Below are 20,177 nucleotides of genomic sequence, written 5' to 3'. Positions count from 1 at the left end.
CAGTTCTCACTCTTTGATATCCCCCCACACACCATTTCTCCAAACTGAGTGCTGCAACAATTCTGAAGATCAGTGTTCTCAGTCCCCTCTCAGTGGGGTGAAGTAAAATTCTAGTTACTGAATCTGAGCACACTTTGAGTACCAAATTCTAGTCCCATATGAATTTGTTTTCTCTTTTTTATACTCTGCACTGCCTGAGTCTTCCACAAACCTCTTCCAGTTGTTAGTCAAATAACTGACATGGATGAAATAGGTGGGGATCCCTACAGACAAATGTTGAAGCATAATCACACTGAATAAGTTGAGGTCACTGTACTTGGCACAGAGAGTGGGTTTGAAAATTTGGAAACTGAGGGAAGGCTGTAAGTAGTACAATTGCTTAGTGCTATTTCTTGACATTTATACCCTGTTCTTTCTGTCAACTAATTTCGAAAATCCAATATTTGAAACTAGAATATTTGTGGGGTTTTGGAGATTTATGTTTGAAAAAAGTGATTTATAGTAAATAACTATGTGGCCATTTTCTAAGTCATATGATCCAGGACATCAATTTTACATATAGTCATATTTCAATTTCAAATATAGTTCATATAACTAAGATTAAATTAACACATCAATTCTTACTGTATAGAGTGTCTTCTTCATGGAGCTTTTCCTAATCCTTTCACCTTACCTTATATTTAAATACTTTGCATGAATTTTCCTTTCAATTTGTTCTCTGTATGCTTATTATACATTTCTTTTTCTCCTATTAAAATAAACTTCTTGAAAATATGAATTGTTTTATCCTTTGCAATTCTATCACAAGCATTTAGAATATGGCCTGGCACATAGGGGCGCATAATAGTGTTTATTCATTAATTTATTTTTTTCTGCCAACAGTTACAAGCTAAATATTTCCATGAATACAGTGAAATAAACAAAATATAATCCCAAAGTCCTTTAATAACTATGTGATTTGGGAACATCATTTCCTTTCTTTGGACCTCAGTGTCATCATCTTTAAAATGAGAGAACTCATTTTAAATGAAAAAACTTTAAAATGAGATAAAACTATAAGTTTTCTTCTTGTTCTATTATTTTGCAAATACAAAGCTGAAGGCTAAAATCCATTTTTAAAGATTTTATAATTTCCAAGTGCCATCTTGGTACAAGCACTTAGTTGGAATCAGAAGGATATGAGTTTATTTTTTAGCTAATACCAATTGGCATGCACAGGGCTGGCAAACCAACCTAGTTGAAGCAGCAACACCCCTACAGGAGATACAGATTCATCTTTTGGCAGGCAAGTCAAAGTACCACCACCATTCTGACCATCATTCCCACTCAGTTGCCATTGGATATAGCTCAAGAACCTAAATTCAAAAGAGTCTTGGGACTAGCAATGCTTTCAGCACAAAGCACACAGCCATGATTGTAGGAAGCAATTCCAGGGCAGATGCATTCTGGCAACTGTTTCAGTGGTACAAAAGTTGTGGTTTCAAATCCCGTCCCCGCCCCCCCCCAAAAAAAATAAAAGTTCTTACCACTAAAGTCTTTGGCATAGTGAAATGATTCAACATTAGAAATTGATATAGTTTTATCAAAAGAAATTGCATTAAAAAAGGACATTACCATCTGCTTTGCTGACATATTTTAAGGACCATGAAACTATATCATTTAAGTTTCAACTAAAAAAATGTCTCCCCCATTAAAATGTGAGTTCTTTCAGTTTGGAACTATGCCCAAAGGGCTATAAAGCTGTGCATACTCTTTGATCTTCAATGTCATTACTGTGTCTGTCTCCCAAGGAGAACATAAAGTAGAGAAAAGGGTCCCCATGTGCAAAATTGTCTGTAGTAGCTCTTTGTGGCAGCAAGGAATTAGAAATTGAGTGGATGCCCAACAATTGGCTGAATAAGTTGTGGTATTTGAATGTAATAAAATACTATTGTTCTATAAGAAATGATGAGTATTTTGGAGAGCAATTTGGAACTATGATCAAAAAGTTATCAAACTGTACATACCCTTTGATCCAGCAGTGTTACTATTGGGCTTATATCCCAAAGAGATCTTAAAGAAGGGAAAGGGACCCTTATGTACAAAAATGTTTGTGGCTGCCTTTTGTAGTGGCTAGAAACTGGAAATTTCACAGATGCCCATCAATTGGAGAGTGGCTGAATAAGTTGTGGTATATGAATATTAAGGAATATTATTGTTCGGTAAGAAATGACCAGAAGAATGATTCAGAAAGGCCTGGAGAGACTTACATGAACTGATGCTGAGTGAAATGAGCAGGACCAGGAGATCATTATATACTTCAACAATATAGTACTGTTGTATATAGTAATATAGTAATATAGAATTGATCAATTCTGATGGACATGGGTCTCTTCAACAATGAGATGAACCAATTCAGTTCCATTTGTTCAACAATGAAGAGAACCAGGTACACCCAGAGAAAGAATTATGGGAAATGAATATGAGCCACAACATAGTATTTCCACTTCCTCTGTTTTTGTCTGCTTGCATTTTGATTTCCTTCTCAGGTTATTTTTACCTTATGTCTAAGTCTAATTTTTCTTGTGCAGCAAAATAACTGTATGGATATTTATACATATATTGTATTAAAGATATACTTTAACATATTTAACATGTATGGGTCTGCCTGCCATGTAGGGAGGGGGAAAAAGGGAAAAAGTTGAAAAAGAGACTTTTGCAATGGTCAATGCTGAAAAGTTACCCATACATATATCTGGTAAATAATAAGCTATAATAAAAAAGTACATAATAGGAAAAAAAAAATGATGAGTAGGCTTATTTCAGAAAAACCTGGAAAGATTTACATGAATTGATGCTGAGAGGAGTGAGCAGAATCAGGAGAACATGTACACACTATTAATAAGCAACTATGACAGGCTTAGTTCTTCTCAGAAATACAGTAATTGAAGATAATTTCAATAAACTTGATATGGAAAATGCCATCCAAATACACAGAAAGAACTATGGGAACTGAATATAGATAGAAGCATACTATTTTCACTTCTTGTTTTGTTCTGTTTTTTTCTTTCTTGTGGAGGGCTGAAACTCTTAAGTCATTGCACTGATGTCAGTTCAAGCACTTGGGGCTAATTACTGATTGGACAATGCTCTATGGGCATATGCTTGGAAAATGGTCCTTCACACTATTCTGTGATGGCTCAATGACTGGTGCATGCAGAGGATTGTAGGAGGGACTAAGGGGTGGAGTAAGAATGGTCAGAGTCACTTTTTGCTGTAGAGGAGGGAGGAGGCACTCACAGAGATTCTGCTGCCTGTTCGATCCTGTGTTTAAAGACCAAGAATAAAGACTAAGGACTTTTGCTTATCCTGACTATGGCTGATTCTGGAGTATCCTGGGAGCTAGAATGGTCATCACACTTGGGTTTTTTCCCTTTTGTTTAGATTTTTCTTTCACAACATGACTAACATACAAATATATTTAAAATGATTGTATATATATATATATATATATATATATATATATATATATATATATAATCTATATCAGATACTTGTCTTGGACAAGGGAGAGGAGAGAAGAAAAAAAAACCCTCAAAATCTTACAAAAATAAATGCTAAAAACAGTCTTTGCGTCTAATTGGAAAAAAAATTCTATTAAGTGGGAAATTTTTTAAAAAATAAAATAAACAAAAAAACTGAACTCTTTGAGAAAAGAAACTGTTCTACTTTTTTTTTCTATTTGTATCCACAGCACTAAGAACAATTCTTTGCACACAGTAAACATGTAATGATGTTTCTTTATTGTCATTTATTCATTCATTCATGGTCAGGCATGTGATTTAATCTTTCTCAGCATCCATTTCAACAAAGCAAGGAAAATGATGCCACCTACTTCAAAGAATTTCTGGGTGGATCAAATGAGATTATACATGCAATGTGCTTTATAACTCTTAAAAGAGTATATAAATATTACTCTCATTACTATTATGGCATAGATATAATAGTTAGTATTCCAATTTGATTTTTTTTTAATTATCTGACCCAATTTTTATTCTGAAACCTATGTTCCTTTCTTAGTGCTACAATAAAACTAAAGAATCTATTTTTAATATCACCTAGCATATTAATCAAGCCTCAAACAGAATAAACATCATATTTGATAAATTATGATTCAGAGTATAATGAGCAGGCACACAAATAGAACAATGTTCAAAGGAAGCTTATTAACTCACCTGTCATATTGCAGTATACAAGAAAAGGTCCCAGGGGCCCACTTCCATCTGAATCGATATAATAAAAACCAGAAGTATTCCCTTTGTGCTTATAGGCTTCACAGGACTGCTCATAGATGGCTGTAAAGGAACAACATTCATTACAAAAGGAATAGAATCTTAACATTTTTAACTGCTGCAAAATAACATTACAAATTTTGATCTACTGTGTATATCATATTGCCAAATGAAAGGACAAAGTCAACATACAATGAAAACATAAATTTTATTTTCTTTCCATTAATATATATATATAGAATTATATGTAATTGCAATGGAGAAAACTCATAGTGGAATTATATTTTCATGATATGTAATTCTATTTTTCTTTCTATCTATCTATCTGGCTATCAAAGGAGTATGGATATAAAAAGGCAAACTGATGAGTTGGAAGCCTTTTCACATTATGAGGAAATACAGTGTCAGTATTTAAAGGGTGATCCTGCCCAAAGAATATGATGATAGATATTTTTACATAATTGCAATGCCATGTTTTGTTGCATTAATCAAGCTTCTTCTTTAAAGTTTAAATGTGTTTCTGAAGAAAAGGAGACAACCCAATAAATAAAATGCTGAAAACCAGAAATCTAAATTCCATACAAATGAGACTCTGTTAAAACTCATTTTATGGGATTTCTAAATTAAACGTGATAATTAAGCAATAAATACTTTCTCTATTATGGTTATGTAATATTAAATTGTACATCTAAATTGCATTAGTTTAATGCTCAAATCAAAAGCTTTTAATTATCCAATAATCGTGCCATAGTTAGAAAATCAAAAAGTAATTATACTTCACACTTACTTAAAACAATTTAAAGATGAAAAGTATTTTAAATTAAAAAGGAACATACTTAAATAGCAACTTTTATCATTAAAATTTTTTAAATAGTGTTTATAAATATTCACTTAAGTATTCTACAAATGAAACTTTAAGATAATTTGAATTCAGAACACCAGAAGAAATATATTTATATGAAATGTGCTTCTACATGGTATTTTAATTCATTACTGAATGTTTTGTCTTGTACAAGCAGTGGAATTAATAGTCAAGTACAACATCCTTTATTAAGCTTCACTACTAACTTAAACAAAGCAGTAGCAAGGTAACCTACTTTGCACGCTGCATATCTTATGTACCACCCCTTTCATATATGAGCATTTTATTTGTCAAAAGATGCATACAAAGACCATTTATGTAATGAAAACTGATAAAATCAACTTCATAAGAAATAAAGTTTTTCAGATAAAATGCTAGGGAAAGACACAAATATCTGAAGACAAGAAAAAGTTCTACCAGATTGTGAAAAATATATTGATAGAACCTATTTAAAGGCAACAATTACTGGTACAAATGGAAGCAGGTTATTATGGTCTATCATCTCAAGTAAATATGATTTTTCAACATTTAAAGTTTGTAATTAATAAAGAGTAGTAAGTCATATGATTGTTCAAGGGGAAAATTATATAAGGATTATGGGGTCATAACTGCAGAAATGGAATTGTTGAGTTTCATATCAAATGTTACACTGCTTATGAGGAAAACAGATTTAATTTTAAATTAGACACTATAGTAAATTGAAAGCGGTAGAAGAATGTATTACAAGGTCAGAGAGGCAAGGAGGATACTACCAGAAGAAGAGTGAAACAGGTGAGTTAATTGTTTGGTCTTATTGCTCATTAGCACATCTATTATAAACTGTGAAAAGGAAACTCTTTTCGATCTATCTGTGTTGCATTCAATTGCCCTTTCTGTTTTGAGAACAATTAGAGGGAGAAAGACAGGTTTTGTATGCTTTTTCCTAAAGAGTTAACTGGAAAAAAAGTAGAATATGTTGCGATTTGAGGAACTGGATGTTCAAAGGCTATATGATCTAATCATCAGCTACAATTTGATAGTGAAATACACCTCAAAGTCCCAGAGCAGACCTAAGGAGTTTGAAAATTCTGTCTTTAAGGAAATACTTGCAACTCAAAAAGAATAATACTTTCTCAGCACTCAGAGAAGACTGTCTCAGGGGTCCTCAAACTTTGGCCCTCGGGCCAGATGCGGCAGCTGAGGACGATTATCCTTCTCACCCAGGGCTATGAAGTTTCTTTATTTAAAGGCCCACAAAACAAAGTTTTTGTTTTTACTATAGTCGGACCCTCCAACAGTCTGAGGGACAGTCCTCTATTTAAAAAGTTTGAGGACCCCTATATGCTATATGCTAATTGTATGTGGAACAGAGTAGCAAAACAGCTTTGCCTATAAGTAAGAATTCTGGGAACCAGAAAGGGGACAAACAGCGGAGAAAGTTTTTCCCAACAGTTAACACATGTAACAAAGTTATCTAAGGAAACAAAAGATACTAAGGATGCTATCCAGAATCATGAGATACCCTTGGCATGTGGGTTTCCCTTACTCATACGTCTTCCTGCTAGGTTTCTGAGTATCTATTTTCATCTAGGGATACCATACGCTTTAGTGGGGACTCAGATTTATGGGCTTTCTACTGAGTAAATGTTATGATCATTCCTGCCTTTGTCTTCTATTTTAAGATAGTGCAATTTTCCTTGTTTTGCATTATTGTTAAGTAAATGATTAATAATTAAAAGTCAATGGTATAATAATGGTTGATTTTGTGAAAATCATGCCAGTGGAGAATCACTGGTTACAGTAGTGAACAGTTCAAGTGTACCCCTCCTTTACATACATACACACACACACACATATACACACACACCTGTTTTTCTCTGGGACCCTAAAAAAGAGGTCAAGTTGTAGCCACATGATATAATAATGGTTAGCTCCATTCTGAGAGGGGGAAATGCTGATGTCAAGAAAAATAAATGAAGACTTCTAGAGAGAGATGAGGATAATACAATTTTCATCACTTGATGCTCTATAGAGACTATAGTCTACAACTCAACTTCATCCCCAAGGTATTAGGTATAATATTGGGAGTGAAGGCATTCCTAGTGTTCATCATATTTGCCAGTATAACTTGATCCCCTTCCAAAATACTTCCCACTTAACAGTCAGCATGATACTGTTGACACTTAAACATAAAACATTTTCTTAATGATATGCCAAAAGTACGAATAATCATTACACTTACTTTCCATCTTGTGAATGAAATTATGCAAGCTCAGAGGGAAACCATTCCAATAAAAAAGAATATTGATTTCTCTGAAGAGACTAATATAGACCCCATGGGAAACTCACTAATCAATGTAGATTCAAAATGAGATGTTCAGAATATAGGAGAAAGGCTGGCATGAAGAAGAAGAAAATAAAAGCATGATACAGTTGTATGAAAATAGTGTCAAGAATACTTCAGGATAAAGTGCAATAAGAGGAAAACTTAAGTCAAGGGAAAATGTGTGTGTTTTTTTTTTCAAACTATATTAGGAGAAAACTAGACTTAAAGAAGGGATGAAATTTTTACTTATTATATCTTGGATAATGATAACTGAAAAGAAGAGAAAGCAGACTTGCCCGATTCTTATTTCTATTTACTCTATTAAAAAAAGAGGATGACCTTTATTTTGGGAAATGACAGAATAAATATAACTAAAAGGAACTTGATACTTAAGTAAGAAAATAGTAATTTCCTTTGGCAATTTCATTTCCTTTGATGAAATCAAGTCACCTGATCCAGATGAACTATTTTCTTGAATTCTGAAATCTGAAATAACTTACAATTCTGATTTGATAAGCTATTATAAGTGACATTTGAAAGATCATAGAAAATGGGAAAACCACTACAAGTTTGAAAAAGGGTAAATGTACCAATTTTCCAAAAAAATTGAAGAGAACAAATCTTGAAAACTATATACTAGTGAATATAACTTTAATGGCAAGGAAAATAATGAAAAGATGATTTTTAAAATTGTTGCTGAACAGTTAGAAAGGAAAGTGATATGTACAAAGAGTCAGCAGTTTATGAGAGGTCATGCCAGCCCTGTTTCATTTCTCATTTTTTATAGGGCTAGAAAACTAGAATTTGAGGAGAAAGATATAGATATAGGGTCCTTAGTTGTTAGCAAAAATTTAGTTAAAGCACACACACATTTCTAGAATTTGAAGAACAGTGTAACCAGATGGGTTCAGAACAATTTTGTGGCCACACTCAGAGCAGTTTTTTAGTACTCATATTCTTGCACTTGCTTAGATGTTCAAACTTTCTTGTGCTGTTCTGGACTAAATAAAAAATCTTATCTCTTTGGTTTAATTTATGGTTACTTTATAAAGTATCCTTTTATATATTTCCCAGGGAATTTTTTAGGGAACTATAACTTTTCTTTTTTTTTCTTTTTTTCCCGAGACAATTTGGGTAAAGTGAATTGCCTAGGGTCACACAGCTAGGAAGTGTTAAGTTCCTAGCTTAACTAGGAGGTCGAATTTGAACTCAGGTACTCCTAACTTCAGGGCTGGTGCTCTATCCACTGCATCACCTATCTTCCCCTGTGCTATAACTTTTCAAATAGTCATCTTTATTGATTTCTTATATCTTCCTCTTCCTAACTTCTCGCAAACCAATTTTCTTTTCATTATAAATTTCAACCTCATTATTTATCCCTTTTCATTCAAGCAATACCCTTGTTTTGTCTTCACTTTCCTTCTTCACTATCTTGATCCTATTTTTGATAAATTCAGCTTTATTTTTGAGTCCTTATCCTATTATCCTTCCCAAACATTAACCTCTATTAATACAATTGCTTTTTGTTCCTCTACTATGTATATCCTAATGAATCTGGCTGGGGGAAGCCACACATTTACTGAATCAATTCCATATCCATATTAATTCTACCATAATCTCCTCCTGGGGATCCTTTTATTCTGCTCTGATTGACCTTCACTTCAAATAATAATTATTCCAAAATACCTTAATTCTTTATAAGCCTCTAACACTGATTCTTTCCTGGACATTTCACTAGAGTAGCTTACTACTCATTCTATTATGAAACTAGATGTCATATACTATGAGAATGCTCATCTGCCCTAGTCCATACCTCAAAACCCTTTTAAAGAATAACATACATTATTCTTTGTTGTAGTCATTGAAGAAAACTCAACATTTCTGTGTGTAGAGCTTCCCTGTGTAATCATTCTCATCTTTCCTTTCTCCCTCTTTCTCTTTCTCTGTCTCTCCCTCCTTCTCCCTCTCCCAATCTCTCGTTTTCACTCCCTCTTGCTCTTCCTCTCCTTCCTTTCCCCCACTTTCTCTCCCTTCTTTCCTACTCCCTTTTCTCCCTCCCTCTTTCCCTCCCTCCCCTTTCTCTCCCTTTCTCTCTCCCTCTCTTCCACCAACCCTCCTCTTCCCCCCACCTTTTCAAATTCTTATATCCAGGAGTTTTCATTGCATATATGTTCAATCATCCAATACTCTCAATCTTTTACTTTATTTTCTCCTACATTTCCTCATAGATAATCTGTTTCCAAATCTTAATGATTGCATTTCCACTACATATCTCATCCTTCTGCTCTTCTTTATTCCTATAGTCACTATCTTACTTAAGGTGTTCATCTCTCCTTACCAGGATGATGGCAATAGATTTTTAATTGGCTTTCTTCTTCAGTCCTTCCCTTGTTTAATTTATCTTTTTTTTTCAATTACCAAATTAATATTCCCTAGAACCTTACGCATATGTCTGACCAAGGTACTTACTGTATAAGGATCTTTGCTAAGTTTCTTATGTGGTTGATATGTGTGGTACTTTTACTCTTTTTTCTCTTTAAAATATTGTTAAAAGGGAAGACTCCGTAGGTGAGAAAAAATAGTGGCAGCACATAAATAAAAATAAATGTGATAATTTTTTAAAAGGCAACATAAAACTTTAAAATAAAACACTTAGCCAAATAAAAGAAAACAAAAATGTCAGTGGCTTCTTGTTAATTTTAAAATAAAAATACAGATTATTCAGTCAGCTATTTAAAATACTGCACGATTCAGTTCTTTGAACTTTTCTATTCCAATTATTACAGCATATATTCTAATCAAAATATATGTTATGCTGTATGTTATCTGAATGCACCAGTTCATTGTCTGTCTCTGAGCTAGGCTGTATCCACCTCTTAGAAAGCACTCTACCCTTGCCTCTGTCTTTTCAAATCCTAAATTTTCTTAAAGATTTAGATTAAGGGTCACTTTTTATGCGGAATATATTCAGATTCCCTTAGTTGTATGTGCTCTCTCCCTCCTAGTTACCTTGTTTTTATTTATCTCCATGAAGATTTTTTATTTATTTCTTTGTATCCTCCATATAAGTTCCTTAAGAGTAGGGATTTTTTCCTGCTTGTTTTTATATCCCCAGTGTCATGTATAGTGTTTGACATTTAATAGGGACTTGTTGGAATCTTTACAAAGTGTTAAGCCATTGGAGTTGATTTGATCTTAGAAAGAGATATTTTGGGCCAGAACTTGAAACAAGGTACTAAGTACAACTGATGGGAACAATGCTTGTGTCCACACCTTTAGAGAGCTCATTAGTATCTAAGTACTCAATGGAGTTCACATGTTTGGGAGGATGCAGGGCTTAGTAGGGTTTAGTCTGAATTCACACCTCCCTTAGGGCCAGAGAGCACTCTGGGAGATAACCCAGAATCCCTCTCCCTCCAGAAGGCGGAGTTAACTTTTGGGAGATCACATATATAGAGAGCTTTTGAAGCTTGAGCTTAGTTCTTCATGTGGGACTGACTTGAGTTAGTTATTCGAGGAGTTACTAGAAACTCTGGGAACTCAGAGTTTTACTTGGAGTCGGAGAGAGCTCTTGGAACCCACAAGCCCTATCTTCGAGGCAAGAGATTCATCGCATCTTCCAACTTGGTGCTGACTGGAGGCTGAAGAAAGCAGAGACAGAAGCCAAGGAAAAAGCTGCAAGATCTCTTGGAGCCAGGCAGAGAGATAGGCCTCAACTAACCAGGCTAATTTGGAAGGAGAAATAAACGTTTGCATTTTTACCAGCTGGCTGCATTTTGGAGTAATTATTTATTTTAACTGAAACTAAGGCTGCCTCCAGAAAACCCCAACAGGGACTTATATATTTGCTGAATTGAATTTCATGCAGAAGATTCAAAAGAAAATAAAACTTTCTTTTCATAGAAAAAGTTATTTTGTTGCTACTTCAGGGCACATTCTACTTTTAGTGAATGATCTCCTATTCATCAGTTTCCTTATACCCAAAGGAATGTTTTCATAATATACAAAGGACGTATTCGAATGGCATCCTTTTCTGTTTTTCATTGATTGTGAAGTTTAAAATATTTTCTCCAACAAAAGAATCATAAAAGCAAACAACTTTATTTCTAACTATGAACAAGTGTTAAACACAAGTGGTTTGTAATATAAATTGCATAAAATCTATGTTCAAATTAAAATCCACTTGAATGGAAATATGAACTGTATGGATTGGCTTTCCATTTATTCTCTAATTTTGTACCAGTGGAGGCTGCTTTCAGATTTATGATACTAGTATAACTGAGTCTACCACTCTTGTCTTCTGCCTCAGACTATTACTAATAAATCACCCTTTTGGGAAAATGGTTAGGTCTTTTTGTCATATATTTTCAATAGTATAATAGAGTTAATTCAATTATCAGATTAAATTTGGGCCAGTAATTATGATCTACATTTATGCTGCCACATTTTTTCCATAGGATCACAGAATTTAATAACAGAAAAGGGGGTTCTGAGTTTCTGTCAAACAAACCCTTCATTTTACAGACTAGGAAATTAAAGTTCAGTGGCCAGTTGTGATGCCCTGGGTTTTGCAATTATATTTAGATCATGGTTGCAATAATCAACATTTCTTGAATACCTTATGAAAAAAATAATGCACAAGATAATGTAAAAGGAGAAAAGCATGCTTAAAATGAAACCTAAAGACAATAAACACCATAAGTTTTGAGTAAAAAGAAAAGATAACTTGAAATATTGAGTCAAGGCCCTTAATAAAAAAGATAGTACTTAAATCCTTCCTTGAAAGACAGGGAAGGGAGTACAAAGGAGAAAAAAATACTTAACTGAAAAAAATTTAGCATAGAAAAAGAAATGATGAAGAGAAATCAATAGAGAATGAGGGAGGACAGTTAAGGTAAGAGGAAAAATATTGAATCTGATATGAAAATGAATTAATAGTTTAAAGGAATATATATAAAGAGGACTGAATAAATTACTGTGTCTAAATCCAAATATCTTTCATTACTTCAAGCCAGGAATTAGTGCATTGAATGAAGTAAAATAAAAAATAGAGGGAGAAGGAAAGGAATTCTTAAAGGGATTACAGATAAAATTAGACAGAATAAGAAAAAAAGAAACCTCATGTCAAACACATGAGTTAAAAAATAAAAAGAAATCTTCAAGAGGAAAGGAGAAATAACTATATTCTCCAAAAAGTAAATGAAGCAATTGTAACAATTACAATTGGTTAAGTGTTAAGTGTGGTTATAGTCAGTTCAATAATATTGATCTACTGAAAATGCAATCATGAAAATTAGAGATCTTAAAGAACATAAAAAGAAAAATAAGTGAATTGGCTCTTTATAAAAAGGAGTAAAAAGCAAACTAAAAAAGTGTATCATATGCCAAAGAAAAGAGTAGATGCAAAGGTAGAAGAAAATATGGAGAAAGATCAAAAGACAAGAAAACTGGGAAAAACAGGCAGCTGACCTTGAACACAGGGCATGGAATTATTGTTTTAATGATTGCGATCTTCACTAATCCAACCATTCCCAAATTTGGGACTATGCCCAAAGAGCTATAAAACTGTGCATACCCTTTGAGCCAACAGTGCTGTTACTAGGTCTACATCCCAAAGGAATCATAAAAGAGTGGAAAGAACCCACATATACAAAAATGTTTATAGCAGCCCTTTTTATGGTGGCAAAGAATTAGAAAATTAGTAGATGCCCATCAAGTGGGGAGTAATTGTTCTATAAGAAATTATGACCAAGCTGGAAAGATTTACATGAACTAATGCTGAATAAAGCAAGCAGAACCAGGCAAACAATGTACACAGCAACAGTAAGACTATGTGATGATTAACTATGATAGACTTCGTTCTTCTTACTAATGCAATGATTCAAAACAATTTCAATAAACTTTGGATGGAAAAGCCATCTGCACCCAGAGAGAGAGAACTATGGAGACTGAATACAGATTGAAAGACATTATTTTCATGTTTTTTTTTTTATCCTTCTGTTTTTTTATCTAGTTTTTCCTTTTGTTTTGATTTTTCTTTCCTAACTGATTCATATATAAATATGTAAAAATTAAATGTACATGTACAACCTAAAAAATAATTCAAAAAATAAAAACATTAGATGATCTAGAGAAAAGATAAAATAAAATAAATCTGTTATACACACACACACACACACACACACACACACACACACACACACTACTATCCTTCCAGAAAATGTAATGAAATATGTCAGAATGCCAAGAAATTTTTAAAAAATGGCAAAAAAGTAATATAAAAAAGAACAAGTTGCAAAACAGTAGAATTCACTGGTTGCCAATGGACAGATTGAGTTTTACTCTATAATATAGGCACCAAGTTCAATTTTGCAATATAAATTTTAAAAGTTCAGCAAGTTTCCAGGAATAAGCAAACATTTTTAAAAAAACACCAATTTATATAAATAAGGATTTTTCAATAATATCTATAAAGCAAAGGAAAGTGTGAGTCAAAAAAACAAAACAAAACAAAACAAAACACGTGTAATATCTCCAATTGCTCTACAGATGTATTGTCATATTAAATTACCAAAGAAATATTTTAAAGAATCAAAAAAAATATAACAATTCACTTTGAGAAACAGAAGAATAACAGACAGATCATAGGAGAAATAATCATAGGAGAAATAACTTATTAAAGATAGAAAGAAGTAGGCTTTATATCATCAAATCAAACTAAATTATAGATCAATAATTATCAGAACTATCTGTCTGGGGGAAAAAGGAAAAGTCAGTTGAAGAGACTAAATAAATAAGCCTTAGCAATTAAGGCAAATAGCAATGTAGAGTCTGATAAATATAAGCACACAGATTCATGGACAAGGTCTCTATTCAATTAATACTATTGGAAAACCTTGAAAATCATTTTGGAGAAAATAAATTTTCTATAAAGTACTTATATAATTTTCATAAAAAAAGATAAAGCACATACAACGTGAGATTTTAAGGATATTACTTTGCATTCATCTCTGAAAGACACTAAGGTAAGATTTACTGTTATAGGAGAAGGGGAAAAGTGACAACCATTTTCCAAGTGATTTTCCTTGTTCTACTTTATTAAGAATGACCTCTTCCTCATTGTATGTTATAATAGCACTGTGCATTTTATTTGCTACTAAATGTAGGCTATGTGATCTGGGGTAATGAGCAAAAGATGTGTCAGAAAACCTGTATTCAAATAAAACTCTGATACTACTAGCTGTTGTAACAACTGGAAAGTTCTTTTATGTATCAATTTCAGCATCCTAAATATATCCATTAATATATATTAATATATATCCATTAATAATATTGCCAGCTTTTAAAAAAATGAGAAATATGTTTTGTAATTCCATTAAGTTAATGTATAAGATGTTAATATTAATACATACATCACTTACTTCATAGTGCTTACAAGAATGAGGACTAAAAAAAGTCTGAAAGTAAACAGTTGAATCCCTTCAATTAACATATGAGGGAATAGAGATCTAAAGGTGTTAAATAAATTGCCCACAATTACACAAATGGTCAAAAATATTAGAATAAATATTTAAAATTAATAATAATCATACTAAATAAGTAGCACACATTTACATATCCCTCTAGCTTACACATATTGTCTCATTTGATCCTAATAATTTCATATGGTAAATGTTATTATCATGTGAAAGGAAACTAAAGGTAAAAAATATTGACTTGCATGAGTCATAAGAAGTAGATCTTCTGACTCCAAATATAGTAAATTTTCTATTATATCTGGCCTTTTTGTATTGAGAAAAATTTCTTCTTAGATTTTAAAGCACAATAAAAAGTTGAATATATTAGGTAGATAGACTGACAAACAGTCAAACAGACAGACAAGACAGACAGACAGATAAATAGATAGATAGGTTTGAGGAGAGATTCAGACCTGAGAATCAATGATTCCTATTGGGAAGAGTTGTGTTATGAAAAATCCTTCCACGGACATAGATTAAGAATTTAAAGGTTTAAATCTTTCCTTGGTGGAATTGAGATGTTTAATGACTTGTCCATAGTAATAAAACCAGCATTTGTCTAAATCAAGAAATGAACCCATTTTCCTGACTCCAAAATGGACTCTATTTACTATGACAATGCAATTAACTACATCAAGCCAACCAACAAACCAATAAGTAAACAAACAAAAAAACATTATTTCTTAGCATTAGTGTTCAAATCCTATTTTACATAGTCTCTGTATAGTCAGTTATTCTCCCTTGTCCTCAGTTTTCTTATTTGCAAAATGATGGGGTTGGATTGAATGGACTGGAGTCTTTTCCCGAGTTAGAGCTATTCTACTGTGTAAAAGTATTGGCATATACTAAATGATCTTTATACTTACATAGATAGATAGAGATAAATATGTGATTTTGCACTTTTTTGTTTGTAAACTTCTTGAGTTCAAATATTAAATCTTATTTATTATTACATTTCCAATGTAGCCATAGATCATAGATTCAGAACTGTAAGGGACCTCAAGTTTCACTTAGTTGACCCTTTAATTTATGGACTGATACTGAAATGACTTACTTAAGGATACATAAGTAGTAAGTAGGAAAATGTTTAATGAAAAGAAAGAATGAATAAATGAATGAAAAGTATGAAATGAAAAAATGAAGGTAAGAATTGAATGGCATGTACTTTAGGGTTCAAGCAAGAGCATATGGATATGTACAAACACATTCTTTAAAACATAAACACTTATCACAACATTATCTAGAAGGGAACAATACAGAAAACAATAGTGATAACCATAGCAATTGGGACACCAACAGGCATAAGCAAATATATTTGACTTACAGTAATGACAAGTAGCTCCCATGTAACCAGTATTTGTACAGTTGCAATAGAAACTGTTCCATGATTGTGAGCATTCACCACCATGTTCACAATAGTTAGGTAAACACCTAAAAGGAGAAGCCAATATAATTACTATCTTCCCATATTCAGTAATCAAAATTAGACTGGCTTTATTGAGTATGATTATTTTAATGCGAGTATAAGGGAGACAATAATATCATAACCAGTGAAATTAAACATGACTAATAATCTTTGGGCCTCTCACTAAGAATGTTTCATCAAACTGCCACTCTACATATTAATAAAGTCATAAAAAATCTGCTTATTATTATGTATTTTTGAAAGTTGCACTTTCTTCTCTTGCTATAAGAGGATCCTTTCTATAAGTGGCACAAAATTAATTGGATATATGACCAGGAATATCAATTGCCCAAAGAAAGGAATACTGCTTTGTTATGTTAAATATAAATGATATTCTTTTATCAATTACTGCATGATTTGAAGGAAAAGAATAAGACTACTCATATAATTCCATATACTGGAGAAGGATTTTGAATGACCAATTAATCCATAACCTTAGATAAGTGATTAGGGTCATACTTAGTCCAAATCAAATTGATGATATGTACCAGAGAAGACTTGCATCTATAAAAATTTAGGGGAGAAATTTTAGACAGCATTTCTAACTCTTTAGCTTCCTCTCCTTGATGAAGTAAAAGCAGCAAAAGTGCTGACTACAATTAAACTAGTTAAACTGATGTGATGAAAATCTATTATATTTTGAATGACCTCCAACGATAGAGATTCTTCTATTTCCTAAGATAAAACAAAGAGGTTACTTTAGGTTGGGTTTCAAATTATTGTCATATTTTTCTTTTATATATATATATATTTCTAATCAATAGTAGCTTAACAGGAGGAATGAGGCTAGAACAAATAAGCTTTAAAAAATGAGAACTCAGTAAATAATCAAATGGATAGTCATAATGTTATTTTGAAGACCTTGAAAATGATTTAAACAAATTGCATTAGTGCATCTGAAGATAGTTTAAAAATTTAACCTTTTATCTCTCGTAAGTACCTGTGGGGGACTTTTTTTAACCTTTTTTTTTTTAACCTTAACTATATTGTTCCAAAACTGCAAGCTGGGATAGTTGTCAAACTCATTATTCAGAGTTTGAATTTGAATTTTATAAATTAGAAGTAAAGCCAGTAAAGATATATGTCTATATGTACTCATATATTTCCTATATGTAAGTAATAATTCTACTGACATAATGTTAGATTTGATAACTAATAAATAGCTAGCATTTATATTAGCTTAAGGTATGCAAAGTATGTATCTCATTTATTCTCACTAAACTCCTGATAGGAAGGCATCATGATTATTCTTATCTTACAGATAAGGAAATTGAGGCAAGGGTTAAAAATACTTGCTCTGCATCAGCCAAATAGTGTTTGAGGGCATATTTGAACTCAGGTACTTCTGGAGACAATGCCCAGTACTTTACTCACTAGGACACCAAGCTAGTCTACTTGTTCTCAGAATAGATACATTTTCAAATGTATCTATATCTATGTATTTATATCCTTCATATATATCATTGTATATAACATGACTAATTTGCCTTTTTTCTCCTGTCTTCCAAAGGCTTTTCATTCTGGTTTTCATTGCTAACAGAAAAAGGGACTTTTATTCACAAATCTCAAATGATTTAAATTATCTTCACTTACATTGATTCCTTCTTCATGCTAATTTGTCTTTCTAATGTTTTCCACAAAATGGAACACTTAGGTGAGGTGAATGAAAATTAAACTACAGTAGAGTCCTACAAATCATCACATTAGAAGACAATTAAAAGTACAATTTAACCTAACAAAACTTTAAAATCTTCCTTTTTAAAATAATGAACAGAAGGACAGGGAGGAGGAAGCATATACAAAACCAATACAAAAAGGAATGACATGAATCTATATATGTCAAAAATGCTAAGGCCATTAAGTTTATTATGGTGTTCAAAGAAAAATGGATTTCTTAATGACATTTGAAAGAAGATAGTGAAGAAGGATAGAAGACAACTGAGTGGAATAATAATAATAATAAGTGGGCATGATAATAATAATGGATGGCATTTATTTGGTATTTTAAAGTTTGAAAAGGACTTTATATACATTAATTCATTTGATTTTCACAACAGGTGTTATAATTATCCCTATTTTGCAGTTGAGGAAACAGATTCAGTAGTAATCTGATAATTATTTAGCTCATAAGAGTCTGAGTCAGGATATAAACTCAGGTCTCCCTGACTCCAAATTTAGCATCCTATTCACTATAAGGCTTGATGCCTTAAGATGAGACAGAGAAAATCAACACAATTTCTAAATTGATTGTTCAACAAATAAAATAATTCTCAAAAATTCTTAAAAAAGAAAAGGTACAACAAGCACAGCTATGAGAAAATTTAAGCTTAGGATAGCAGAGTAAATAATAGGAAAATACTTGCCTATTTTGAGTAAGTTTAAATATGGAAATTATTATGTAATAAGAAAAGGAAAATAAACCCACAAATATAATTGCTGACACACTGTAAGTATTAAAAATAATATTAATGATAAAATATGCTCAGTGAATTAGTGTAATCTATAGAGACTGAACCCTGGAATTGGGAGGACTTGAATTCATATCTTGCCTGAGACACTTAACACGTACCAGCTATGCAACTTTGGACAAGTCACTTCAATACTTGATTGCCTCACAAAATAATAATAATAATAATAAAATTATGAAGGATAGAAAAAGGATACCAAATGGTTATAGTGGGATGTTTCATTCTGACTTTCAAAGTGCTATTTCTGACACATAATAGTTTAATCTCTTAAAGCCTCAAGTGAATCACTTTGGCTATCAGTATTAGATAAACTGGGCATTTATATTACATTGGGAGTTTTCTACACAGATAAAACTCACAGGTCTGACATTCTTGCTCTTCCATCCAAAAAGCAGTACAAGATGATGGGAGTCATGGAGGGCAAATACCATTCACCTTTGTAACATTATTTGATAACACTATTGAAGTTAGTATATGTAATCACTAACATGATTCATTGTTTTATATTAATAACAATAGTTCTTATTTACATAGGCTTCTTTTTTACAAAATGCTTTCTTTAAAAGCATAAAAACAATTACTGTAAATACTGTTGTCTATATTTTATGGAGAGAAAAACTGAGACTCCTGCTGTGTCTTTTGAGTAGCTGCACTGCTATTCTTTTGTCATATCTGTGACTCAAACACAAGTCCTTTTATTGATGACAATATTCCAAGCTCCTTCCTCATAAGTGCTAAAGGATTTTTATTATGTTTTATAAGAAAGTTGGTACATTTAGTACCTCTCTTCTGAATTCCAAATGCACTTCTTAAATTGTTACTAGGGGTGGCATGAACCATAAAAATTGATAAAGAGAAGTTTTAGTTTCAGTTTTCTCTATAAAAGAGAATGGTCTTCAAAGGTTTAAACAGTTTAAAATTTTAAACTGACGAACACAGTTGTTAACAAGAGTTCATATCAAAGATAAGTGAAAGAATAGTAAGAAAGCAACTGAAAGGAACTCATTAAAGAAGTATTATACTATTCTAAGGTTTAATGTAATCACCATATCATCCTAAATCATGAGTATGTAGAAAAATTGACTGTCTAGAAGGTCTCCAGCTTCAACTATTTCAAAAGAGCATGTTCCAAAAGATATCTGTGAACATATTCTTTATTTGCTATTGATAAGAAGATTAAAGTCCCTCTTTTGTTGCATCTTTCTATGTGTTTTGCATTGACTAAGGATATTTTAATTATAATCTTTTGCCCCCTCATAAAGACAAATATCACATTTTTACACAATTGA

The 20,177-nt window shown here is 32.2% G+C and overlaps 1 protein-coding gene across 3 annotated transcripts in view; it reads right to left on the bottom strand.

Moving 5' to 3' along the window:
* The window catches only part of LOC100916704 (contactin-associated protein-like 4), a 604,589-nt gene that overhangs the window by 123,616 nt on the left and 460,796 nt on the right, over window positions 1-20,177 (bottom strand). For all 3 annotated transcript variants that reach the window (XM_031937658.1, XM_012542655.2, XM_031937666.1), the window contains 2 exons: window positions 16,280-16,386; window positions 4,215-4,334 (listed from right to left, as the gene is read on the bottom strand). In XM_031937658.1, coding sequence (XP_031793518.1) covers window positions 4,215-4,334; window positions 16,280-16,386 — 227 coding nt within the window. The remainder of the gene's footprint in view (window positions 1-4,214; window positions 4,335-16,279; window positions 16,387-20,177) is intronic.

Source organism: Sarcophilus harrisii, chromosome 1 (assembly GCF_902635505.1).
Source record: "Sarcophilus harrisii chromosome 1, mSarHar1.11, whole genome shotgun sequence".
Lineage (NCBI taxonomy): Eukaryota > Metazoa > Chordata > Mammalia > Dasyuromorphia > Dasyuridae > Sarcophilus > Sarcophilus harrisii.
This window is presented reverse-complemented; position numbering and strand designations above follow the sequence as displayed.